Raw genomic sequence first — 26,907 nt, 5'->3', positions numbered from 1 at the left:
GCTTTCTCTCTGCTCCTCAGCCTCACGTGCACACAAAGAATAATTAGGACTAAATACTGGCCATTTATCTCATTAAACAGCTTGAGCTGCAGCATCCCAGAGCAGCACCGCAGTTTGTTTTCCCAGAGCAAGTCAGCCCAGAGGGACCAACAGTGGGAGCGCCAAGGTTCTTGGCCGTGTAAATGGCATTTAAAGATGCAGAGGCGAGTACTACAAGTTTAATTAAAACTTCACAACACATCTCTCCAGAAAGAGAACCATTAGCAACGTCACCAGAGGGGCCCTCATTAAGGCCACGTGGGTTTCAGTGCAGAGCTCTCTTGGTTAGCACACTCTGAAACTGTCAACACGGTCAAGTGTGGGCCCATCACTGCATTCTATTGTCTCTGCACTTGGACTCTGCACACTAAAGTTGAATCTAATCTGAAAATGTCAGCACTTGGGTTTGCAGTTAGGGGGAGAGTGAGACGACGGGTCCTGATGGCATTCCTGACTGTGCCAGACCAGGTCAGGACCTTAAGGCTTCAGACCTTGTAATAGATATCACTCGAGAGACAAGCTATGAATAACCACGCAATGGCGGGAAAGAGTGTAAACACATAAGACGGTATATGTTTCCAGCACATAGCTGTGTGTGTATTTACTAGTGATGGCTGGCTGTAAACGACAGCCACTCAACCACTCTAACTCTACCCCTAAGAAGGAGCGAGTACTAAACACATGTTGACAAGCGAATTTCTATAGGACACGCTGATTGACATGACAAACATTTACTTGCATTTAGCACTTCACACATTTCTCCCAGATACTGTAGGCACCCCACAGGCAGGAGTGGTACGTAATAACCGGGTCACGTCAGTAACCAGGGGCGACTTGGCATTTCTCTCCTGGATCACTTGGTGCGTACTCTGCCGTTGCCATGCAGACCCTGCCAGATAATAGGTGCGCTCTTCCCCAGACAGCGCCAGCGACTGCCAGCCTCCTGCTGTGGGCTGAGACAGGGCACAAGTCTCTCTCCTCTCTTTATCAGCTCCTCGGGAGCCTCAGCATGACTCAGCCCATTTGAAAAGCAGCCAGCATATACAAGGACTGAACTTCAATTAGAGAAAGGCTACCAAGTTCACACCAGCAAGACTGGAGAGATAGGGGGACTGCCTCACTCCCAGTGAAATTGTTGCCCACACAAGAACGGCAAATTAAATCTATGGGAAACAGTCATTGCTAAAGAACTATAGATATACAGCATCATGTGAGACATGTATGATCTTGCTTTATTCTGTGGTGGACACTGCAACGCAGCATTGTAGAAACCTGCTTAGTACTGCTTTCATTAGGGCAACACTATTTTTAGTGGCATGTTTTCAGACAACTAAACTACAATTTGTTTATTGATCTTATGAAGTTGTAAAAGCACCAGGTGTTTCCCTCACTTGGCTATTCAGTTTGTTTTGACCTCACTAGGTTTGCCAGTGAATTTTGTTTGTCTATTTTTAATGTTGTTTGTTGTACGGTGCCCTAATTTCAGAAAATTAACTCTTTTGACACCTCTTTCAATAACAACACCTATAATAAAAAATATTCATATCGCTTTACAATTTCTATGACACATAGCATCTTATGAAACATATACTTCAGCATTTCTTCAAATAGAAGACTTTAAACTATTAAAAAGCATCCAATCAAATCACATGACCAGATGAGTTACCAACATGGCAGCGGTCCATTAAAGTCATTTATAAAGCTGGGAGAGTGGCCCAAAGCACTGACTAAACAAAGTAGACAGGACAGAGAAGTAACAACAGCACAGACCTCTTATTCAGACCTAATTACCTGTAAACTGAAATAAAGGCCCAGAAACTCCAGTGAACAAATTGCACTTTATTTTTTACAGCTGAATCACAAAACATCCCTTTGGGATAATAGAACTCAGGTAATGGAGCACTTAGCTGTTCCTTCACATTTTACAACTGCTGTGCTCTCCAAACATCCACAACGTTTCAGTCATTTTAAAGACTCCTCATTTCAATGACTAAGAACTTGTAAACCGAAAACTCAGAAAATAAATAAAACTCTTTCGGTCAAATCTCCCCAAAACACACACACATCAACAGAGTTAAACAGAACATCTCTTGTAAGGGGTTAGTCACCACAACAGTGAGTCACTACTGATAAGTCGCTCTCCAAGAGTAAGAGTTTCTTGCACATGCCGGTAAGAGGCCTGTGCCCCTGCTGTTTCACGAGAGCTCTCGTCCACCGTCACGGCCCTTCTGCCTGCTAGTGACGCATGGCAGCGGCACTCTTTTTGTAGCCTTTAGCTCCTGCACGTATGAAGGTTGAAGAATGATGAACGCTTTCGATTTTCTCATTTCTGCCTCTATCCAGTCTCCCACAAGATGCAGACTTGGTGATGTCACAGGCTACGTCTCTTTCACGTGGTGGCACGGTTAGGGTTCAGGATAGATGGTGCGGAAGGTGAGGTTGATGCGGGGCCCTCGATCGTGATATTCTTTGGCCACTTGATGCTGTACAGGATAAAACAAACGCAAGCACAAACATTCAGGGCAAATTTTGGGCATGACTTCTGCTCTTCTGCTCGTCCTACTGGAGCAAAGGTGCTTGTCTGCTCCACTGTCTGCACTAGGAGACTCAAGCATGCCGGCCCAACGTGGAAGATGGTTTACTTACAAGAACCAAAGGGCATGTTTCTTCGGATTTATCCACAGGATGTCATCAGGGAATCAAACAACATGACAACAGGCTTTTAAGCCCAAAGTTGAGCCAACCACAGAGGCTGCGTTACGCAACACTTTTCCCGCATGTAAAATAAATATTTAGTGCACACTTCAAGCTCATGCTGAGGCCGTGGGGCTTATTCTGTCCCTGCGGTGTGAGTTACAAGCAGCCAACGCGGTCTGCTGGGTAGGGGCTGGGGCCCGTGAGGTGCACATGCTGGGACGAGGCATTCAGCTGACTCCATAAAAACGCCCTTGACCTTTCAACTTGCTCTGAGTCTCTCTCTAGAACACCCGATTTTCTAGGCCAAAAACCCATGGCAACAGGCTTTTTCACATTTAGACAAGCAGTGACCTTAGGGTTGTCATGCAAGCAGGGGGATTATCTTACTTTCCCACACTGTAAAGCAAGCTGATGGGCCACTGCCGTGACAGCGCATACTTTTAAAAATGGCCGCGGTGCTGCTGTGGCATGCGGCCCATTACTCGAGAGCGGCAAATCAACAGCGGTCCACGCGGTCTGTGAACACAATGACCTGAGGGAGCGCAATGTCTTCTATAAATACATTCTACCATGTCCCAATATGCTCCTTTTCCATCAGACGAGTTTCCATCAAATGTTTCTTTTCCATCAGACGGGTTTTGTAACTGGGACAAGGGTGGCAAAATGTCTGTCTCGGGAAATATAGCGTGGTTGATATTTCTTGTTTTCTAATTTTGACATCTAAACTATCACCGCTAATAGCCGTTCGCGACACGCTGCCTTTGCATTAGCATGTCGTGTCTTAACTCAGAACATGACGATAATGCACACATGTGCAAAGTCTCTACTGAACTCAGAAGAGAGGATCAACGAATCAGAAAGCCTGGAAGAACCCTTGTATGCCAGAGCACAGGGCTGGGAACAGGAACATTACCTTCCCCAGCACTCTGTGACCATACTGCAAATCTGCTGCCATAATAGCCAGCAGGCTAGGAAGAGCAGTCTTTTCAAATGGAGGGGCTGCCATCAAGGACTCTGACGCCTACATGGGTTCTTCTTGTTATTGTACTGCAGCTCGGAAGTACTGTGCTTCCTGTACGATGAAATGCTGAAAGTAATGCATTTGCCAACCTACAAGCAGAACGCAATGCACGTGCAACGTTTTTTCTTCATCCACAAGATACAGCTCTGTAAGAACTGAAGATACACTGCTTGATGTACACTGGTTTTGTAAAGTTGTTAATGTAGTCATCTAATCTCTCATGTCAGCAGCGGTTGATAAGTAAGCGCAATGTAAAGAATGTACATATTTGTTATAGACATAGAACTAATGTTATAAATATAACAAGACTTAGCACTTAAATACTGCTATTTGGAAATGTTAGCGGTTTAATCATTCTGCGCGCTGCCTTATGTAAGGACGGCCTGCAGTGCTGAGGCTGGTTTATGTAACGGTGTGTATGTGAGGGCTGTGTGTGTGTCGTACCTGCCAGTCGTCCTGAGTGCAGCCCTCCATCATCAGCAGGGAGCCGTGGGCCAAGGGGATCCTCAGCCGCTCCACATACGTGTAGTCACCATTCTCCGCCTGCGTCACACATGTGCACGCACGTCATCCACACACACGCACACACACACGCACACACACACACACACACACACATACACACAATCATATCATCTTTCCTGGCAAACACACATTTGTTTGAAGAAGGCTTTGGGATTATGAGCTAAGTAATAGAGGCAATATATTTATATATAAGTGTATGTGAACCCACACAGACAAACAGAAACACACACACACACACACCAAAACATGAACAGTGTGAACATGTACTACAAAGTTCACACTGAGGGCAAATCAGGTTGTAGCAGCCGTCTCTGCAGAAACAAGCCGTCCTCTCTGTGTACTCCACAGCCCCGCCAGATCCGGCCCATCTATCACAACTGCTCTCCTCTCCCACCACCAAGTCCCACCACACACACACACACACACACACACACACACACACACACACACACACACACACACACACACACACACACACACACACACACACACACACACACACACACACACACACACACACACACACACACACACACACACACACACACACACACACACACACACACACACACACACACACACACACAGCGCACCGGAGGAGGCTGCTTGCGGAGGCTGAAGATGCGCGTGTCGCCCAGGCTGAGGGAGGCGATGGTGGGCCGCGGGCCCAGCGAGCGCTCGTTGTCCGAGTGCCAGGCGATGCTGTCCCTGCCGTCGCGGTACAGGTTACACAAGAGGGAGTTGAAGGACCGACCGCTGTGTCTCTCAACGGAGGCTCGCAAACTGCTCAGCACTGGGTGCCACTACAAGAGTAAGGGGGGGGGGGGGGGGGGGGAGAGAGAGAGAGAGAGAGAGAGAGAGAGAGAGAGAGAGAGAGAGAGAGAGAGAGAGAGAGAGAGAGAGAGAGAGAGAGAGAAATGAGGAAAAACACAAAGTAGTGTATGGAGGAGGGAAGAAGGTCAGCAGGATGTAGGAAATGCAAGATAAGTATCTGAAGACCAGGGCACAATCAGAGGATCATACCATTAGGAAGTATTAACAGTACATCCTGAAAGCGAATGTGACCTATTTGTACTGATTATAACTAAGCTGGTCTCTTTAAAAATGATCTGAATTAGAGGACTGCTCAAGACACAAAGAAAAGATAGAAAGAAAGAAGAGAAGACTGCAAGAGTGTGGAGTACCTCTGCATTGGCCTGCATGGTGGAGTTAGAGTAGGTGTAAGGCAGTTCTCCATACCAGCACGTCAGTCTAGGCTCTACATAGGACTCTCCTGTAACAGATGGTTAGGTTATAGATCAACAGCATGTTAACATCTGTGTGTGTGCATGTGCTTGGGTGTGTGTGTGTGTGTGTGTGTGTGTGTGTGTGTCTTTCTGTATGAGTTTGACTTTCATAAGTGCCTTTCATCAATCAGAAGCACCACTTGTGGCAAGGCCATCTTTGCACACTCTTTTCACAGCAGAGACCACTGCTCTATTCACTCCCTGAAGGCCTTGTACCAGTATGCCCCAGCCAACTGAGGAGACTGTGAATAGCCAGCCCCACTTCCCATGCTCTGCAAGTGAGCCCTTGGCAGCAGTTAAATGCGCCTGGATCCCACACATAATCCGCTACCCAAAACTAACTCCAAAAGAGGCAACAAGCCCCAAGCACGGACGTCTCCTTCCTCCTCATGTGATATCAATGATGGACGCAGAAGAAAAAAGAAAAAGATGCAAATCAAAACACGGGCATTCCTAAAACAGAATCAGGCCCATTTTTACCTCCAAAGCAAATGTTTGTGTGAGATGTGATGAATTTTGGGCCTGGCAGAAACCCTTGGTAAAATATGTCGGGCTACCCCAGAGGGAATTGATAAATAGGTCTGGAGTGACATGGCACACACTTAAAGGACTGGAAAGAGTGAGTCAGAGCTGCTCTCTTTTTGGTCTCCCTCGTTTGGGCTCTCTCAAGTGTTTGAATGCAGATGACAGACGGTCAACACAGTTGGATGTGTTTACTTTGACTAAATGCAGGAAAATCGGGCCATCATTAGTTTTTTCAGAAGGCCGGCATCACGGTGGTTTACAAAATGACACATCAAGTCCTGGCTCATACATTCTGTAAAAAAAGCCTCTAGTCTTACATAAGCTACAAGTAAGTGAGGTATGTTCTGCAGATATCACGCGGTTGGGTTGTATATCTGAACAACATAACCGGACATTTGGAACTCCAAACTTAGTCGGCTCTTACACTACTCCCCTCCTAGTATTTTCGACGGACATTATGTAAAGCTCATGTCATGAACGAATCGAAAAACATGCAGAGATTCTGTTCACTTGCGTGTTCAAAGCTATAGAAAGTACTGCCTATGCCTCTTATTTTCTCATTTGCTCGAAATAAGTCAAAAGTTTAGTCCATGCTGGCTTGATCTGTCGCCTTGCTCAATAGACACCACTTGGGAAAAGGCATCATTGAGCAAAGTTCGCTAGAGACCCTGGGGTTGCATTAAATGACTCTGGCAATTACAAAATGCGAAAGAGATATTTCAGTGTTTGTGTTGTGAGCTTGCAAACTGAAGTGCTGTATTTCAGCAATCTACTGGATGATTGTTGTAAACACTGCAATCAATCACATTTATGACAGGTTTCTGATCCAGAGTACAAAAGCTAGTCTTAGGGTGTGTGTTTATCAATTCTTCACATGATCATGTAATCATATAGTCATAAAAATCTACAATGTCGCTTTAGATACTCATACATATAACTTTACGATGAAATCTTTAATTTAGTCAATTGTTGTTTTGACAATTGTAAGTATTCACACAGTAAAGGATGACAACGTTCATGCACAAAGTCTTCTGGTACTTGAACTGAGAGACTGCCAGAACTATGGCATTAACCTGCATGAGATTCAATCATCATACAAACACAACAGTTCAAACAACTACCATCTAGCCAGATCTGAATGCAAAAGTCAGGTACTTCAATCACCAATATCTTGTGATCACATGAAATTGAACATGTAGGATCACAACGACAACCAATGGATGCACGCACAGATTTAGGCAATGCAACGGACGCATCATCAAACTATGACTACCGAACAAGACTGCGGACCCTAATTAAAATGCTGGTGCAAAGTACAAAGTCAGACTATGAGCAAAGTTCTTGTGCATGAACTGATGGCATCATGTAGCTAAGACAGCTTTTAGCTAACCCACCGCTGTTTGTGCTTAGGATCTTTCTCATGGTATTAAATTTGCAAAGAGATTTTGCATATTTGCCCTTTGCCCAGCATTTCAATTAGCGCCCCGACACAGAAAATGCAACACACAGAAAATGGAAATAAAAGTTCAGTTCAGTTCAAGACAAAAAAGAAAAGGTCAAAGCATCCACAGGTTCCTTGTGAGTGAGGGCCATCCACTGACCTTGCCTGGAGTTGGTCTTTTGTGACCAGGGAAGTTCAGCAAGGAGAGTACTGAACGTCCAGTCTGCCTCCTCCTGCTGGAGGAAATCAGTGAACAGCCGGAGCCTGTGCAGAGACACACCAGTCAGAACACACACGATGGGAGGCTAGGGGACACAGCCATAGAGCAGGGCAGATTACAGACAAGACCAGAGAACAGTGAACCACAGTAACGTCGGCATGGTATTTTGGCAGGTACGAGTGTACTGGTGTTCAGATGAGAATTGGGATCTATAAACTCTCATAAAGACAAAAAGCTAGAGCTCTCCAATGTTCACTTCATCTCCACTTGACTTACTGGCGCAATGGGACGATGCCTTAATGAGGCTTTAATGGGGGAAATTAAACTGAGGATTTAAGTGGTCCTGTTCTCTTCACCAATTCTCTCAAGAAGTCTCAGGGAAAGAAATAACACACTTACTGGGACACTCCTGATGGACTGTGACTGATGTCGTACACCCCAGATCTCCTGGGAAAGGAAAAGAATAAGCAATGGGGCATCGTTTAAAGTCGGATAAGAATATTACATCTGTGCATCTAACAATAAAGACAGAAATCTGTCCATCTGTGTGCATGTTTGTGTTTGTGTGCGTGTGTGTGTGTGTGTGTGTGTGTGTGTGTGTGTGTGTCGGACCATTCATCTGCTCTGGCTGACTTCATACATGGTGGGTGTACTGCTGACAATCCAGGTTAGTGTAGTGTTGACTGTGACGTATAGAGATAAGATGCTAAGGGCATAATTGAAAGATAATATTTTGCAGGTCTTGATCTCAACAGTTTGACAACTAATGCCTGAAGCACTCGTTTGTATAAATGTAACATCTACACAAGAGTAAAGGTTATATTGTGTTTTTATGCCTTTGACAAACATTTCATATGTAGTGATCTACACAAACTATCAAATACTGTTAAATATCAAATTCATTTATTGTATATTAGGACCCATTAACATGTTACATGCAGTACCGTAATTTCCTGACTATTAGCCGCGGCTTATACCTTGATTTAGCAAAATTTCTTCCGATATGAGGTTAATACAGGGGGTCAGTTAATATGGTATTCATACGGTTTTGTTTCTTTTAACTTGCACAAAATTAGCATTAGGATTTGTCATAATTGACCCATTGATCAAACTTGTATCAAATCAAACAGCTGCTATATAAATTCTGTTGCTTTCATAAAAGAATGATGATCTTTCTTAAGAATTCAAGGACAATTTCTGTATTTGGTAGCCTACTTACTCAATAACTTTCTCCTCAGGAATGTCTCGAATGGGCTGTGTGACATGGAGAGAAAAGATAGACAGTGTCTAATCCAGGTCTAAAAGTTTGCTGTGTGTTAAAGGCCAGAATAAATCAGTTATTACCTTGGATGGCTGCTGAAATTCATATGTCCGTGGCCCTGCTTTCCATGATGTAGATCCAGGACAGGGACCTGAGGCATAACTCATAGATCACATACCTATGTAATCCCATACTTCATTATAAAACCACACTGAAGCATCCAGAGGTGGATTCTGTCCCTCTGTTTACCTGCAGGGCTACTGGGTTTGGCAGCTGCTGGTCTGATCGCTGGTTTAGCCCAGCTGCCTTGGACTCTTGCCCGCTGGCGTTTATCTCCCATGAGAGAATCACTGTGGAGAATTCATACTCATTACTTTCACCTAACTTTTCTCATTCTGAAAATAACAAGACAAACAACAATAACAATAACAAACAACAATAACAATCTATCAATCGTTATAGTACACTCTCTCAGGCAGGTCAATGCTGCCACCCAGAGGCAACATTGAGACATTATGAAGCTCATCTTCACACATGCTAAAGACACTGGGTGCCTCTCATATAAAGTTTATACGTCCTCCCTCGCTCCTCGGGCCTCGATCCTCACTGATCTACATAAAGAAAGATAGACGAAGGGATAGTCTATCGTTGTTGCTGCCCCATAATTCTTTATGTAGATCAGTGAGGATCGAGGCCCGAGGAGCGAGGGAGGACGTATAAACTTTACATGAGAGGCACGTATAAAGACATGGTTTTATTTCAGTTAGCCTATTAGCTGGTTTCATTCTCATTGAGCTCAATGCAATTCAAACCAGCTAATAGGCTAAATGAAATAAAACCATGCCAATCTCTTGGTGTGGTGAAGGGTATAATGTGATTATGTGGGGTTATTTTAATTCCAAAGGCCAAGGGGATTTAATCAAGGTGCATATTGTCCTGGATCCATGAAATAATTGGCATTTCAAAGATAAAAAAATTAAAATATGCCTGCCTCTATGGGAATTTTAACACATAGGGTCAACATAGGCGTTCCAATACTTATGACCTCTGTATTTTAAGGAAAACATGTATTTTCATTTATGATACATTATTAATTTACAAAGAAAATTGATGTCCTTAAAGGTTGGACATTTCTTCATTTTTTCATTTAAGGCATTATGATCAACTTCCAAAAGATGATTTTATATTCCTCTTTATAGTCAACTTTAGCAAGTGTTCCAATACTTATGGAGGGGAGGACCGTACATCTAAAAGCCGGGGGTTAGACAATAAAATCTTAACACCAACTTATACATACTTAAACATAATTGATTGCTTGAATATGCAGACTTTCAAGACTTTCAAGTTTCAAAGACTGTTGGGTTATCTGTGACAGGTGCCACTCTCTTACCTGCCAACCCAGCATAAAGCTGTATGAGCTATGAGCTAGAGTCCTGTAAACATGTTTTATTACCCCAACCCCAGCGAAATGTTTCTGACTGTCTGTCAGAAGTGTAAGCTCCTATCACAGGAATGTTGGAGCCACAACAGGTTAGGTTAGGGTTTTGCCCAATAACAATGTGGGTTTATGTTGTTAAAAATGCCTTAAAGAAAACTAAGTCTTGTCTCTGTAAACTCTCCCTTTATTGAGAGCCTGGTTGGGGCTAATGTTTGTGATTGTGCTCTTTAAGGCGAAATCAACTTCAACAGCACAAAGGAAGTGTGGAAAAGCTCATTACCTTGACAAGATAATTAGAACCAGAAAATGAAACAAAACCAGTTATGTCAACACACACATCAAGGATGCGTGTTTATTCTCTGTATATTGTTACAGGGGGTAAAAGCACGCAGGAATCATCATGGGTGGCCTGTACAGACAGGAGATTGTAGGCTATGGGAATAATTTAACTGCATAACAAATACTTGCTGGAATTACACACCTTATAACGCTGGCTAATCCAATCAAATATGTTGAATAGCTAATATATCCATCTACACCTACCTTAAATGTTAACAAATATATCAATACCTTGTTAAGTTACCTAACCTAAGACACCATCCTGATACACACCACAGCAGCGGGGCGACGTAGCACCTTGATAGGTAGAATAACGAGTTTCAAGTCACCCGCTGCAAAGTTAAGATAACTTGATGCAAGCTACACTTAAAATGTAAGACAGTTAAGACTGTGCCTCCCCATGACTTACGTGTTGACGTGATTTTGAGAGGATCTCTCAATCTCAGACAGGTAGCCGAAAGATTGGTAGGTCTACTGCTGGCTTGTACCAGCGACTGGTGCGCCGGAAAATAAGTCCCATAGCAAAAGAAACTGGACCATAAAGGTTCCTACGCGATCTTCGTAGCCTCATCCATTTTTAGATAGATATCTGGGCTCTAATATCTCCTACTCGCTTGCCCTCTATTCATTTGATTATGAATATGAGGTCCCTCCTAATAACCAGTGGTATTTCGCTTGTTGAAAATGTATAAGCAAAAGCAAAAAGCAGGCCTAGATGGTATTTTCCCCATTTGATTAGGCCTACCAACCACACCTATGAAAAATCTGGAACTAAGGTCATGGGCCTAAATAACCTGTCATACCTCCTTAAATCCCTCCCTCTACAGCTACTTCCTCACTTACATCTAACAAAATTCTCATTATCGCTCAAGAAAAGTAACAAGGGGATAAGTTGAAAACTTTATTAACAAAACAAGATTGTACGTCACACATTTGGCAGTACGTGTCCATACAAAATGTTCACGGCAAAGCAATGCTGTGTCAGAAAAAAACACTAAATTAGGCCAAAAGCCAGTGCTGAAAATCCAGCCAAACAGGATTGTGCTACACAATATGATAAAGCAGCGCTGTATGCACTCCATTAGAGGGTTCATTCTTTGGTAATTGATGGATGCGCTACTTTTAAAAGGCAACCAACTGTTCACGGGCCCAAAGTCCCCCACTCATCTTTGGTCTTCAGATGATAACTTAGTGTTACCTTACATTATATTGCCATGGTGTATATCGGCTAAGACTTTTGGTTCCATCAGAAGTAGCCTACACATATGAAAATCAGTGACACTCACCGATACATTTCCAGCACCTTTTAAATATTCAAACCTAAAAATATAGTAGAAAAAGATCTGAACAGTAAGAATAAACCTTAGGTGGTCTATAGAAAAGAAGGCACATACGTGAGGGAATGTTTTGATATAAAGAGTCATGGCACTAGCCATATAATTAATACAGGATATGTGACATAAGAACATGTAAAACATGATAAATACAAACTTTCCGTTGTTCTGAAATTATCAACATTACTGATTTCAACCAACAATGATTTCACAGAGTTTGTAAGCCTTTTTTTACCTGTAGCAGACTCTTAGTTAGTTTGCGACTTTTTGCCATTTTTATACAATTTCCAAAAAAGACAATACAGTGAGAAATACACAAAATAGCCCTGAGAAAGGAAAACCTTAAGAGTACAAATATTCAAACAAAATGCATATAAAAAAAACCTAGACAGACATACAAACACATACAAAGTCATCATACGTATGGACATGGCCGGTGGTCTTCAATGTAAACTAAACAGCAGGGGCTTGTACAGCCAAGTTAAGGCCTATAAGTTTTTCCTTTGGTCAGCTTGAATCAAATCAGTTTTCTGTTTTCTCCTCCTCAGATAACCTCCACGCTGGGCCTTGTTCATCCGAGCTCCGAGGTAGAGAACCAGTTGGATGGGTGCGAAGACAGCAGACCACCAACCCTGCAATTTTAAAAACAAACTGAATTAAAAAGGAGAGATGGTTTGCAGGCTGCACTGTGGAGTCCTTAAAGTCTGGTTGATGTTTAGTAGGTGGATTATTTTTTATTTGGTTCTAAGCATCACATAGATAGGAAATAAAGAACCAAACTAAACAATTAAAAATAAAAATAAAATTAAAAAAAATAAGTAAAAGATAAAGGCACTTGGAGGAAAAGACCTACCATGACAGCATGGGGGAAATAGCCATTGGTTTGGTCCTCCAGTCCCACAGTTTGCACCTCAGCAGCAACATAACGATCAGGTGTAGGCTTGTCCAGGGTGGGTTTCCTGATCTTGGTCATCTTGGTGGCCACAAAGAAGGGAAGAACACTCTGTGGGAACAAGCAGAAAGAAAATTATTATTATTAATAATAATCATAATAACTAGGCTGGGAATATGTCTGAGAACATGATTCATGTTAATGTATGCAGTATTATGAAAATAGTAATTTGACAAATTTACCTGAATAATGATGCCCTTGCACTTGTACTCAGTATGGAGTCCACGAGAGAAAAAGTCCACAAAGGCCTAGAGAAGAATTGTAAACATGCCTGTTAAACTACCATCAGATAAACGGCAAACATATATAAAATAAGCAGGCCCAACAATATGAGAGAATAAAGAGGAATTTGGACACTTGCCTTGGAGGCAGAGTACACAGTCAGCAGTGGAACCGGATACATGCCACTGGCTGAGGAGATGTTCAGAATCACACCCTTGGACCTATAGGAACACAGAGACAGCAACTCCTTTAAAACTCACTTGTTGCAAGTTATGGTTTAGAAGTGGCCTTAACTATTCACGATCCACAACATACAGCCCTGGCAGCAGAGGAGAAGTGCTTTTGTGCATATACACACAGACACCATAGTCCAATCATGGTTGCCTGGTGTGTTGCCATGGCACCAGCTTTGTCATGCAGTGGCCCTGCAGCTGTGCTGATGTGCTTGTGTGAGGGGCTGGGGAGGTGAGGGCTGCTCCCATTACCACCAAATTTGTTAGCCTTTCCTATTGGTTTGACGTGGGACTCCCCAGCCAATGAGAAGACTACATTTTGTACACCCCCCACACACATATTCCAACTAGATGCTTTTCCATGCACACAATGAGAGGCGGGGGGGTACATGCCGTGCAGACTAGAGTTGGGTAGTCAGAGAACAGCCTCACATGCGCACCAACACACGTGCTAAAGCCACTTCTATATGACTCCAATGCTGTGGCATGCACTCCACAAGGAGCTGCCATTGCAGACCCAAGACCTGGACAGAAGGTGGGAACCTCCACACCACTCTGGAGCTGCCTGCACAAGTTTTGCAGTCAGAACTAGTCAGGCCTATCGGTACAAGTACTTGATCTGGAGCATTACATGCAATCCACAATTAATCTGTGAAGTAGCCTAAATGACCCATTGTGGAGGGGAATTTCATGGCTTTAACACTATTTAATGCCATTTAGGTAGCACAACGAAGTTATATTCAAGAAGTACACAATCTCGACCTGCAACATACTATTCAAGCAATGACAGTCTGCTTACCTCTCAACCATTCTGGGCAGCACCAAACGGGTCATCTTCATGGAAAACACAATACAGAAGACAAAATCAGCACAGGAGCATTTCACATGAAGGATTGTGCTACATTCTAAAATCCTGCTACTGGCATGATGGCCATTGACAGAATTTGTTCATTGACAGAATGCAACAGCTTGGCAGCATGCTTGTATGGGAAGGTGGTGGGGGGCACTTGGTTGGTAGAGAGAGGGAGAGAGGGAGAGAGGGAGAGAGGGAGAGAGGGAGAGAGGGAGAGAGGGAGAGAGGGAGAGATGCGTAGGCGGTGAGAGCAGACAGCGTTGGTGTAGTTCAGTGTTGCTCTGGGAACAACATGAAAACTGCAGGTACATCAGCAACAGAGGAAGAGGTGGATGGTGTATAAATGTGTTAGCCCGTTTCCTGGACTGCCTATAATACATATAACCTGTGAATGCTCACCTACAAAAACTAGCTACATATAAAAGGAAGCCCTAAAATGAATTGACACACTTAAAGGAGATTTGACTAATTAAAATAATAGCTGTTGATTTCCCGTTTTCATGGATCCGTTCAAGTCTGCTAGCAACATTAACTCAGAAGATAGGCAATATGATGGTTCTTACCTGACAAACCGAAGTGATGTTGACATTGATCATGTTAGTGATGAACTAAAATGAATGAAACAAAGAAGGTTTAATTACAAAGAGGTTTGTCAGTCAGTCACAATCAACCTGCATAGTGCCTATTGCTTAATTGTAATACCAAAAATAGACCCTCATGCCATGATACTCACATTTTCCAGGTCAGGAATATTTAGGTAGAACTCTGGGTAGGAGTAAGAGATTCCAACATTGTTCACTGTGAAGAAACACAAACAGTAAAAACAAAGTGTTACTATCGCCAGTGTTTTATGGCTCTCAGTGACTATTCCCCCTCATCACCAGAAGGGGGAAGTAGAAAAATAAGAACAAGGGATTCCCCAAGACATGCATTAACCAAAGTTTTTTTTTTTAGCTACAAATCATGGCAAAATAATAATAATAAAAACAGACATAATGTTCATACATTTAACAAGAACCATTTTATAGAAAGAAAACACACAATGCTTCACTGACTTAATTTCTATCCCTATAATGGTAATCAAATTCTCTGACAATCATTCAAACCTCCATATAAGGACAGAAAAACTGTACTGTACAGCTCTGCTGGTAAAAAAAAAAGCCATCAAACTTGTTTCACTTGAAAGCTAACCAAATACCAAGGGAACACAAAGCAGGTTTTGTGCGTGTGTGTGTGTGTGGGGGGGGGGGGGGGGGGGGTAGCTAATACTACGTCTATGGATACCGCATATTTTCAGAAATACCAGTGTGATTGCCTTCACACCGATAAGGACCACACAGAGTGCTAAGCATGCGTGGCGTAGTGTTAAGACAATAGACAAGTGTATATGACGTGACGTGAGTAGCAGGAGAAACAAGCTGGTAGCACTGTACAAGAATGTCATCAACTCACCCAGAATTCCAACTTCCAGCCCTTCCAGTCCGGCTTCAACCTTTGAGTAGATATCAGCCCCTCCAAAGTCCACAGCTATGGTCTTGGTCTCCACCTTGTACATGTCCTCTGTTGAAGTAAAGAAAAAATTGCTTCAATCAGTCTACAACCATTCACTAATTGATTTGAGACCAGATGCATACCATGGAACCAACATACAAGAATGCTTGTGTGTGAGTGACGGCAAGAGAGAGAAAGAGTGCAAGTGTGAGTGTGTGAGAGAGAAAGAACAATGAACATTCACATTAAGTCACCTTCGAACTTGCGTCAAGAACTCTTTTATGAGTTTCATGCCTAAATGAGTTTGGCATGTATAAGTTGGCATGAGAAGAGGTCCCTTCACACCCTGAGAATATGACCTCAGCAGCTGCCAACAAATTTGAGTACCTCTCTATTCAGTTAGTCACACACACACACGAAAAATCTTAAGTATGGCTTCGGTAAGAATGCCATTGGCAACCGGACATCATTTTCCCCAGCAGGGGGAGCTGTATACCACCAAATGCACAGCTCCCAGCACGCCTCCCTTCCCGCCTTTTGACGCGCCTACTGCAATTAGAATTTATTGTCCAAAGACTCGTTTGCCGGCACCGCTCTGGGGTGAATTATGGGAGGAAAATTCCTCCAATGTGCCGCGAGCAAAGACTGCTTGTGCCAGTGCAGAAGTAATTGCTCACTAAGGTGACATTACAGCAAGCTCCAAACCCACCCCATGAAGGAGAGGCTGGGTGATAAAGAGAGGTGGGTAGGCAGCCCTCCAGTCAACTCAGGAAGCAGACTCGAAAATTCAGCGACAAAGTCTCCTGCCCAAATGAAGGGGGGGGTCTTTGAGTGGTGGCATGGTCACCCTCACCCCTCCTTCCTCGCCCGTCCCTGACGTGAGCGTGTGATGGGAGTGCCAGGTTTGGCAAAGAGAGTCCTGGCTCGTGAGGACCCATGGCACAACCCCCCTCCCCCCGCAGCCCCGCTCGCCACTTCCCCACCCACGGCGGGCTTCCAGCACGACTGTGGCACAGCAGCACTCTGGGTAATTGCAGAGCCCCAGTCCAGCCATGCAATGCCATCACAGCCACTGTGCGATTACATTGCTGAAGAAGTGTGTGTGTGTGTGTGTGTGTGTCATGGACACGGGGTGTGGGTGCGTGTGTCTGTCGCGGACACAAGGCACACACCCCTTAGGAGCTAGTCAAAAGCAACAGGACTGACTTAAAAGGCTCCCTCCCTATTAGAAGTTGAAGCGGAGCTGGTCATTCCACAAACAAGAGAGCCTGCTGGGGGTTATGTGGGAAGTACATTAGTACCTATTGCAGCAGCCTTCACGTCCTCCTTCAGCCACAACAGCAGGGCCAGAGGCACTCCCAGCAGCCTCCACACACAATGGCTCATTGAGCCAACAATGAGCAACTGTACTGCTTTCACAGAGCCTCTAATATATTAGAAAATTCCCAAAGAAAAAAGGAATATGAGACAGAGAGACAGAGATGGACAGAGAGAGACACAGAGACAAAGAGAGAGAGACAGAGAGAGCCTGCATGATGTCCTCATTGTGCGATAGGAGAGGGTTGCACACGTCAACAAGCACTCGTACGCAGTTCCTCTTCTCCCCCCTCCATATGCGCTCAGGGCCCACATCTCTTTTCCATGACGACAGACGTCATTTGAAAGAGTTCCAGGCTTTTACCAAGGGAGGGTGGAGGGGGTGAATGAACAAAAAATTGCTAAAAAAAAACCCCAAAAAGCAATCATTCTTCAGGCATCATTTTAAGGCGCGCACACACACACACACACAATACATGGAGAAGTACATCAGCCATCCAATAATGGCACTTCACCAACATGGCATGCCATTGCCAACCACTGTGGCACAGACTACAGAATGTTCAATATCAATGCTCAGTCCTCCACGTCCGTCAAAGGGGAAACCAGGGAAACGGCAAAACCACAGCAGAGGACAGCCTTCATGGTGACCGCCTTTCACCTTCAGAGTAGAACATACGCACGCAAGGTCAAGGACTTACCGAGTGATTTGGAGACGTCATCAAGTTTCTCCTGAGAACGACTTATGAGCATCAAGGCAAAACCTCTGCGGGCAAGCTATTAAAAAAAAAAAAAAAAGACACACAGAAAGACAGAGTTTTAACCTAAAGGCTTTGTGCATCTTGTCTTTAACATGAGCCCATACGGTCCCTTGTTAAATTACAATGGTAGATAGAGAGCAACACGTGAGTGCCAATGGTCTTTTGCGGGAGGGAGAGAGTGAATTGAGTGTACAATTTGTTAATACATGTGTGGTGTATTTAAGTGCATGTTTGCATAGTGTGTGTGTGTTTGCATAGTGTGTGTGTGTGTGTGTGTGTGTGACTCAGTGTATTAGTGGCAGCCGTGCAAGGGGGGTCCTCTTTCACACAAGTGCTCTAAACGCTCTCCCTGCCCTCGCCTCGGAGTAAAGCCTCTCTTCCTCGCTCACATAAATGAGTCACCGCGCTTCAGAGGAGAGAATAAAAGAAATAAGGGACGGAGAAGACTCACCTCCTCTGCATAGGATTTCCCGATGCCGTCCGTGGCGCCAGTCACAACTGGAAAAAAAAAAAAGACAGAAGCAGCAGAGGTCAGACAAGGGGCTTCGCATCCTCATCTTATGACAAACGCACACATTGTTTAGGTTTATCTATATACAAAGTGTTGGAGTCCACCCACAGTGCAAAGCATTCAACTTCTGGACAATTAATTGATTAGAATCTATATAGTGAGACAGAACAAAGAGATATTCACCATGTTAGGTAAGATCCAAGCCCCATATCTAAAAGAATCGCTTGCTCTAAAAACTCACTGAGGTAACTATTCATACTGAGCAGGTGTTATAATGTATAGAGCAAGTTCCTCTGGCTCAAATATAGCATATTGTGAAGAAGTGTGGATTTCGGGTCTGAGGCTAACGCATAATTGGTACACTTGTGTACATCTGTTTTGAACGTTGCTCATATTTAACATCACTCACAGTGCATTCCAAACCATGCATTTACACCCCCCTTACTGCGCTAAATTCAACTGTGTGGTATGCCAAGTGTGATATCTGTTTTAAACACTGTTAACAAGGGCCCAAAAGCCAAATGCATTATGTTAGTTCTCAGCACAAACTAGTCATTGATGTCAGAATGCCATGTTTAGACTTCAATGCAGTTTCATTTATGTCCTACATGCACAATGACTAAATGATAACACCGGAAGAAATGTCTATTTGCAATGTATACATCTTCACTACATAATATATGCATATATATTTGCTACACATACACACAAACACACTCGTGATCACTATGGGCAGCGGCCATTCACGAATAGTGTGCAGCAGACAGGGGAAGGGATGGGAGCGGGGAGCGGGAGGCTGCGGGGGGGGGGGGGGGGCTGATGACGAGCACAGAAGCGAACAGAGAGGGGAGGGCTGAGGAGGGATCCTGGGGGCTTCTATAAATAGAACACGAGAGCCGGGAGAGATGCGAGGCTGTGCAAAAAGAAAGGGGATGAGGGGATGGGGAAAGAACAGAGACATGCTCACTATTTTTACCCTTCCTGAGCAGAAGACTGGCTTCGGTAGAGAATGATCATCGTTTCTGTGAAATAGATTGGTCGCTTAACCATCCAGAGGTGCTTTTGTTGCTGAGCAGGGTCACTGAATGGAATCCCCAACATGGATTTCCTACCCAACCAATATACGTATATTTGTTTTTAAAATCAGATATGTTGGGCAGAGATCGACACCCTCCAACTCACGTCCAATTGCCCAATCAAGGATAGCATTGTCGTAGTATCCCTATATTCACTGCTCAACGAATTTTGCAAGAGTCTGAGACTGCCCAATGCAAAAACAACCTCTCAACATTTTCTTTTTCTAATAACAACAAAAAAAACATAAATCCTTTCAAACTAATTTGATGGATAGGTACCTGCCCTCTCCTAAACCCCAGAATACTCATGTCTAGGAAACACTGTTGCCTCAAGAGAGCACTGAACAAGGCTTGGGGGAGACGACGTGACATCCAAGTACAAAGCACATTCCAAAACAATATGAGTGCATACCACAGCATGTGAGGTCTTGACAGGCCACTGACAGCTAGTGACAGAGATGTATATGGCATTTGAAGAGGGCCAAAGCCATGTCTGCTCACTGGCACATACACCTACGAATGTCTGCGTTGGGTGGGGTGAGAAATGCAAGTCTACCTTCGCTATCTGTGCATATGTGCACGTAGCTGACATGTTCTTTTGGCCGTGAGCTCTTTGTGTGAAGACGGGTTCACAAGGTCAGAGTTTGAGCAGCTTCAGTCTAAGCAGGTGGAAAGATAACAAATGAGAAGATCTTCATGCATGCCCACCTTCTAGAACTTTTGAAAGGCTCCCATGAAGGTTACAACTTAAGCTGCGTTGATGAACAGCCAGACCCTACACATCAACACTGCTGTGCCTGTGCTGTATAGCCAAGAAAAATAATAATCTCTCATTTCACATTCCAAAAGTACTGGCAAATACTGGCATCCCACACCATACACCACACACACACACCAGAGCTCCCAGCAGGGGTTAATTCCCCCTCACGTGAGTGGAGCATTACGTCTGTGGTACGCTTCAGCCATCAGCTACGCAAGCACACACGTCAATCACATGAATGTGACCGACGCTTCACAGAGGTGTCTGAGCATACATGGCAAGTGTGTGCCAAGAGGGGGGGGGGGGGCAACAATTCCTAGCATTTTAATTCCTAGCATTTTAAATCATCTTCCAGTAATCATATAGTGCGTTTTGGGAGAGAGAAGATCCTGACCGCTGACAAAAGAAATGGAATTGTGGGAAAGTGGCAGGCAAGAGCACACAGAAACACGAACACCCCTACCACTGCAGATGCAAGCGTCCCTATTCCTGCATTGAGAAACAAGAATATATATATATATATATATATATATATATATATATATATATATATATATATATATATATATATATATATATATATGTATATAAATAAATCTCCAGGCTAAAAAAAGCGGCAGCTCGGGTGAAAATAGCAGCCTCGTCTGGGGCCACCTCAGTACCTGAATACTAACAAGACGCTTGCGCGCCCTCCTCCTCACTCCTCTCCAACCCTCCTGAGCCGAGCATCTCAGCCAGCACTGCCCTCCCCTCCCCCCCCCCCCCCCCCCACACACACCGAAGTGGACGTGCATGTGTCTGTGGGGGTTACACACTCATGAACGCTCCCACCTCCCTGACTGCATTAGGATTTCATTCAGTGAATACCCATTCACTATCTAAAACTAAAAAACACTGAGAACAGCTCTCCAGCATTGCCCCTCCTTGCAGGCTGTGGACTAAAACTTAAAAAAAAGGAGGAAAAAAAAAAGGTAAATCTTTCCAATAGGGTGCCAACGTACCCCTCCTCTCGTCCAATCAGATTTGGATGTGGCGAGAGCAGCAACTGCAGTCCTTGTGTGCTCCACGAATGCAGTGTTATGTAATCTGTCGCATCCCTTTCTCCCTGCCCTCTCTCTTCCTCTCTTGTGAATGAACCCTGCCTCCCCCTGTGCAGGGGCTGAATTCACCACCGCTGCTGCAGAACAGTGTGCAGACACCCACCCACCCACCCACTCTCAACAGCCAGGCAGCTTTAAATAGTACATGCAGTCACATGGCCAAAATCAAAAGTACAAACCAGATCCGCAAGACCAAAATAGCTCTCTATATCAGGATGAAAACTTGGGAGGTGGGGGTATAGATATATTTATACACTCGAACACACAGACAAGCATAAAAAGTTTTTCGCACTCAATGACTTCCTAATCTGCCTACGTTCTGAAAATGTATCAGGTTAATGGTAAAGTTACAGTTCAGGTGAAAAAATGGATATCCCAACTGTTCAGAGAGAAATGAAGTGCAAAAAATTCAACAACGACATTGAAAAAACAAGCTGTTGATAAGTCATCTATTTGACAGAGCCAAGCTAAGGCCTGGCGGATTACTTCTGATCTTTAAATAAGAAAAATACATGCCTTCAGTGAGGAACAGTGTTAAAAAAAAACTCTTCCTAAGGCTGTGCATCAATGATACACTGTACGTCTAGCATACTCTAGTAAATACACAGCCATGTATTTCATACTGACAATAAAAAACATGACCGTGTCAACAGGGCCATATGAGGTCAGCAACACAGTGTGTGAATGACGTATCTAAAGCCCAAATTTGGGACACTCTTACTTAGATGGCGAGTCTAATAGAAATTGTAGCCAAGAAAGCTGGTGCACGGGACATCAACTGCTATGCATTAGTTCTATCCAGCTGCTATGCATTAGTTCTAAAAGCTAAATATTCACAATTCTTAATTAATTTCCTAATATTTTTTAAGAATTAGGCTAGAGAATCAAATGGCATCATAAAAGTGCAAGTGAGACTGGAATAGAATACGTGAGCTCGGTCTTAGTGTAGCAAAGTGCATACACAAACAATTCCAAAGGGATGGAGCAGATGGGAGATTTCCTTTTTCTAAATAAATAAATAAAATGTGGAGTCGTGACAGAGAAGAGAAGGAGGGGGGCAAACAAACACTGGGTGCAGGGAGGGCGGGAGGAATGAAGGGATGTACTAAGCTGAGAGAGAGGAGAGGGAGAAAGAGGAGGGGGCAGAGAGAGGGAGAGAGAGAGAGGGAGAGAGACTCCAAGAAGGAGCATGGGTTACGTCTCCAATTGTACAGATTCTATTTTACCCATCAGCCTCAGCTGCAGCACGTGTCAGAGAGTGTGTTCCATCACATGAATGCCAGCGTTTCCCTCCTACTCAAGCCCCAGTCTAACACACACACACACACACACACAAATCCCCCTGTATAACAGAACAGATAATCACAGCCAGTCACCATTCATACCACACAGGCATACCACATTCACAAGTAAGGAGACACAGAATAAGGGCTCGTCTATGTAACACCGTGCAATGAATGTGGAATACATCTATTCTAATATTTCCCTCACAACAAATAATCTATGTTTAGCATTTAAAATGAAAAGCGATTTAATTTTAACAGACAAATGGCTTTACATCAAATCATATCTTGAATTTCCCCCTTGGGGATCAACAAAGTATCTATCTTCATCTGTAATGCATTCATTTCATTGAATTTTTGCAAACAGTGCAAATGATTATTGAACTGAATGGAATCCACAGTACAATCAAAAGAGCTAGAGCTATTAAAGAGCTATTCCTGTAAAGCAAAGCCATTTCCTCAGACTAAATGCACTCCATTCTCCGGGGTAACACACTGTCCAACTAAAGCCAATGTGATGGGCATCTGCTCAGACAAGCCCTGGCACTATTACGCAACGAGGATGCTGTTGGTCCAGGAGGGAAGACGGGGAGAGGGTGAGAAAGACAACTCTGTTCATAAGAAATGCATCTGCTTCTCACATACAAGTTATGATCCCACACTCACAGAGAGGTAATTATTTGAATCATATTATAATTTTGGCAATAAAAGACAAGTTTAATATGACAACTGTGTTTAAAGATTCAGCACAAGCTGGTTTATTGGTTAAAAATAATAATGACGAACAATTATTTTCTGATGTACGCTATGGCCTGCCGCGTCCTTCTCTCCAAATACTAACTGAAGTCAAATACCCACAGAACAGAATAGCCCTTCTTGAAACATCCTTTTTCAATGTAATACTCGCGGTAGGCACAAGGGGTCTCCATCACACATTCAACACCAGCCCGGAGTGGTTTTACGTCAGAATAATAATTAAAAAGCAGGCTCCGATGTCTGTCTCCAAGTAACTTCTGAGGCAGAAAGGGATAGAATGGAGCAAGAAGAAAACTATCAAAAACCATCACCGTCCTAGTCCGCTTTCCGTAAGAGCCCCTATTCTGATGTCGCAAACGACGAAACTTGTTGGTCTGGTTGATCCTCATTCATGAATGTTGCAATGGAGTAACACTGTAACATCGGTCTTCTACCCCACACCCTGCCATCTAGGAAATACTGATCACTGGAGCAACCCAATTGAAGCTACATTACAAGTGCAATAGGCCTTAATTAGGCTAGTGTTGGACTCCATCAATGGGCTGGACGACGACGTTTATGACAGAAATCTAAAACAGAGTAGCAAACTAATTGTGTAGGCTAAATTCTGGCTGAGTAAGATTTTTTAAAAAGAAAAAAAAAACAGACCCGTTTGAGCTCGTATTAACTGTCTCATATTGCGTAACCATGCTGAAGTTGAATTTCAAGAACGTCAGGACTAAAAACTAGTTCTCCAAGATGAGGCACCAAGTCAAATAAAAAATTGGAAGTGAATGTGCCGGAGACAAGTCAGACAGGTCCTGAGTTCAGTCGGTTTCAAGGAGTGGCGCACCAACTCACCACATGCGCGACTAAGCTTTATAAGACACATATACGCACAAAGCCAGGAAGATGTCGTTTTAAGTCAATACATCATTTTAAGACGCTAAGTCTGCCTTAGCCATGCCATGTTTGCAGGGTTTAAGTGATCTTCCGCCCATTGCGACAAGCAATTCAACCAGTGTTTCATGCGCATGTGCAATGACAATGCAATGAAATGATTTGGGCTATCGTCATCTGCGTGAAATTTGTCAGTTTTTCTTTGGAGCATTACATCTACCTGAAAATGTAGCCTAGTCACCTACATGCATTCCACCAATGCGACACACTAGTCATCCTTCGCTAACTGCACGTGGTAACAATGAAGACTGCATACCGATGCAGGTGCATGTTACCGATCACAACTGCGTCATCTTGAATAACAGTCTCACACAATGAACATTAAGTTAATAAAATAAATCATTTGCCATTAAGGGTCTCTAATGGCCTTTAGACAGATATTGAGAAAAAACGGCATTTTGTTCAAGCTGAACAGCCGAATTAGCTGGCACAGCAGGACACCAAGGGTTATGGTCTCGTTGGTGGAGAGACGCAGTGTCAGACTGAGCAGAGGGAACTGGAGAACTGGGTCAGACTAGGCCGGGGATACGGCTCCGCGGTTTTTTTTCATGACGTTGTTACAATTATTACCGATACTCTCAGCGCTATTGGAATAGCTCTCCAAAAATAAAACTCAGTGTTTAATACACAAATCTTATATACCTTACTCGTGAACTTCAATTATATTCATGGTTATATTAGGCTTAATTGTTCCCATTAAATGCTTAATTGAGTGTGTGAATCTTTAGAAAACAATTAACTTCATATTTCATCATTCATAAGTAGTAGGCTAGATGTTTAACTTTATTTATATTATACGTCTCAGTTAGCCTACTTAAGTCTTCTGTCAGTGCAAATAACTGAATTGGTCATCATGGTGTCTAACTCACTCATTTTTTTTTTATATCATGTGGTTACCTCTGTCTGGGTGCTCACCTAGATATTACAGGTCATCAAATTTGCGCATAAATGTGTTCACTTATGGCGCAGTCATTCACTCACCAGCCTCCCTACCCGGAACACTGCTTCTAGCCTTCTATTATCACTTCTAACCAAAGCCAAAACAGCGCCCAGTTCAATCTATAATAGCCTAAATGCACATAAATATACACTCATTCAATCAGTGATACAACTACGCTACTTTACAGTGGTGATATTTAAAGGAACAATTCAGATGAAGAATTGTTAACTGCGTATGTCACTTCAGAGAGATTTGACCACTTATGATATCCACACTGCGATTTATGAGTGCTAGTTGAACCAGTAATCACCTAATAGCGAGGGCTCAATGGAACAAATAAACTGGGCTACAGCTGCTACAGCATTTGAGAATAAAGCTAGTAGGCTGTTTTAAATAACCGGGTGAATCATCATTATCTTGAGAAGGAACTTAGTCTGTCTGTGGGTCCTTCAGCAGTGAAAAGATGTTGACCTTTTGTTGGAGGTGAAAATTCAAAGACCAACTCACCTGCCCATTTTCCCAATTTAGGAGAAAGTAAATCTCCGTTCCCAATAACCCATATCCGAATGGCGGTGATAAGTTTATAGAGCAGCCACAGCAAGAATGAGGCCGTGGTAAGTGCACCGACCCAGTAAAGCGGCGTTTCAGCAGAATGAAGCAAGTCCAACTCCATGAGAGCGAATGTCTTTGTGCGTGAAGTGACCCAAAATACGGCAATATGCACTAATGTAGAGCAACAACGTGCGAGCCCTTTATAAGCAGGTTGTAGCTTCACACTCCCACAACTCCCCCAACACACTAGACTATCCAGATTTATGTGCACGCCCCCCACCTACTCTATACACTCTCGGTCAGCCCTCTTCTATTGTTGGTTGGGTGCCGGCTCTGTCTGCCAACAAGTACGTCCATTTCATTGGTGAATAGCTCTGCCAGTCAGAAAAATTCCATTCTCATTCATTCCATTTTCTGTACGAAAGAGGTTGGGCCAGTTTCGATAGCGGGTGATAGGGGATTGGCTAATCATTACGGCAGCCTCTCTGCAGGCCTTTCATTGGACCTGATTCAGAACAGGTTTTTCTGTTTCAGTCAAGATTACGAAACACTCCAAGCCCACGCTTGCCAAAGCGGCGCACACCACTTTATGAATGGAGGGTCGCTCCAATTGGCTGAACTGAAAACTATCATCCCACCTTCATGGATGCTTCTGGAGAGACGCTATTTGCTTGACGAAATGTCAGTTTGGCTAAGGCAAATTGTTATTCTGCTGAACAAATTAATTCATAAAACGAAAATATTTGCACTAAGCTAATTACGCCTAGTGCGATTAGTAGTGTTTATAGGGCTGTGCGTTTTATGGTTCAGATAAATACTAGCCGATCTTTAGGTTCAAGGAAAAATGATGTCGCGTAGCAGACTTGCGCCAACAACTACAGCTCCCAGACTCCAATGGCAAGCACTCGCGAGAACATATCGTGTACGTTCACAAACACGGAAGACCTATGATTATGTAAACATCAAGGCAGATGGCAGAGAGCCTCTATTCTTCGGCATGTCAGTGATATGAAACGCAGAGCTCACTACATCAAT

General features: G+C 43.6%; 2 protein-coding genes across 2 annotated transcripts; both read right to left on the bottom strand.

Moving 5' to 3' along the window:
• Positions 1-1,858: 1,858 nt before the first annotated feature.
• alkbh3 (alkB homolog 3, alpha-ketoglutarate dependent dioxygenase) lies at positions 1,859-11,296 on the bottom strand. The gene is made up of 10 exons (XM_062548282.1): positions 11,202-11,296; positions 9,265-9,365; positions 9,099-9,166; positions 8,974-9,008; positions 8,154-8,201; positions 7,695-7,798; positions 5,467-5,555; positions 4,876-5,085; positions 4,202-4,300; positions 1,859-2,522 (listed from the first exon to the last, which is right to left on the bottom strand). Exons 2-10 carry the CDS (start codon positions 9,353-9,355, stop codon positions 2,445-2,447), a joined length of 822 nt encoding a protein of 273 aa, XP_062404266.1. The 5' UTR covers positions 9,356-9,365; positions 11,202-11,296; the 3' UTR covers positions 1,859-2,444.
• A 384-nt stretch (positions 11,297-11,680) lies between these two features.
• hsd17b12a (hydroxysteroid (17-beta) dehydrogenase 12a) lies at positions 11,681-26,121 on the bottom strand. The gene is made up of 11 exons (XM_062548150.1): positions 25,828-26,121; positions 18,407-18,453; positions 17,896-17,971; positions 15,839-15,946; positions 15,120-15,184; positions 14,950-14,994; positions 14,333-14,367; positions 13,440-13,521; positions 13,261-13,326; positions 12,980-13,129; positions 11,681-12,758 (listed from the first exon to the last, which is right to left on the bottom strand). The coding sequence occupies exons 1-11, from the start codon at positions 25,991-25,993 to the stop codon at positions 12,615-12,617; spliced, it is 984 nt and encodes a 327-aa protein (XP_062404134.1). The 5' UTR covers positions 25,994-26,121; the 3' UTR covers positions 11,681-12,614.
• Positions 26,122-26,907: the final 786 nt, after the last annotated feature.

The sequence above is a fragment of the Sardina pilchardus genome, chromosome 10 (genome assembly GCF_963854185.1).
Source record: "Sardina pilchardus chromosome 10, fSarPil1.1, whole genome shotgun sequence".
Lineage (NCBI taxonomy): Eukaryota > Metazoa > Chordata > Actinopteri > Clupeiformes > Clupeidae > Sardina > Sardina pilchardus.
This window is presented reverse-complemented; position numbering and strand designations above follow the sequence as displayed.

Excerpts from the sequence above, each read along its gene's own strand:
- hsd17b12a (XM_062548150.1), bottom strand. The coding sequence starts at position 25,993 with ATGGAGTTGGACTTGCTTCATTCTGCTGAAACGCCGCTTTACTGGGTC. Across the intron at positions 15,185-15,838 it reads GCTGGAAGTTGGAATTCTGG|TGAACAATGTTGGAATCTCT; the intron begins GTGAGTTGATGA and ends GTTTCTTCACAG. Across the intron at positions 12,759-12,979 it reads ATTTCCCCCATGCTGTCATG|GGTTGGTGGTCTGCTGTCTT; the intron begins GTAGGTCTTTTC and ends TTAAAATTGCAG.
- alkbh3 (XM_062548282.1), bottom strand. The coding sequence starts at position 9,355 with ATGGGAGATAAACGCCAGCGGGCAAGAGTCCAAGGCAGCTGGGCTAAA. Across the intron at positions 9,167-9,264 it reads CAAACCCAGTAGCCCTGCAG|GTCCCTGTCCTGGATCTACA; the intron begins GTAAACAGAGGG and ends GTTATGCCTCAG. Across the intron at positions 5,086-5,466 it reads CCATGCAGGCCAATGCAGAG|TGGCACCCAGTGCTGAGCAG; the intron begins GTACTCCACACT and ends TTACTCTTGTAG.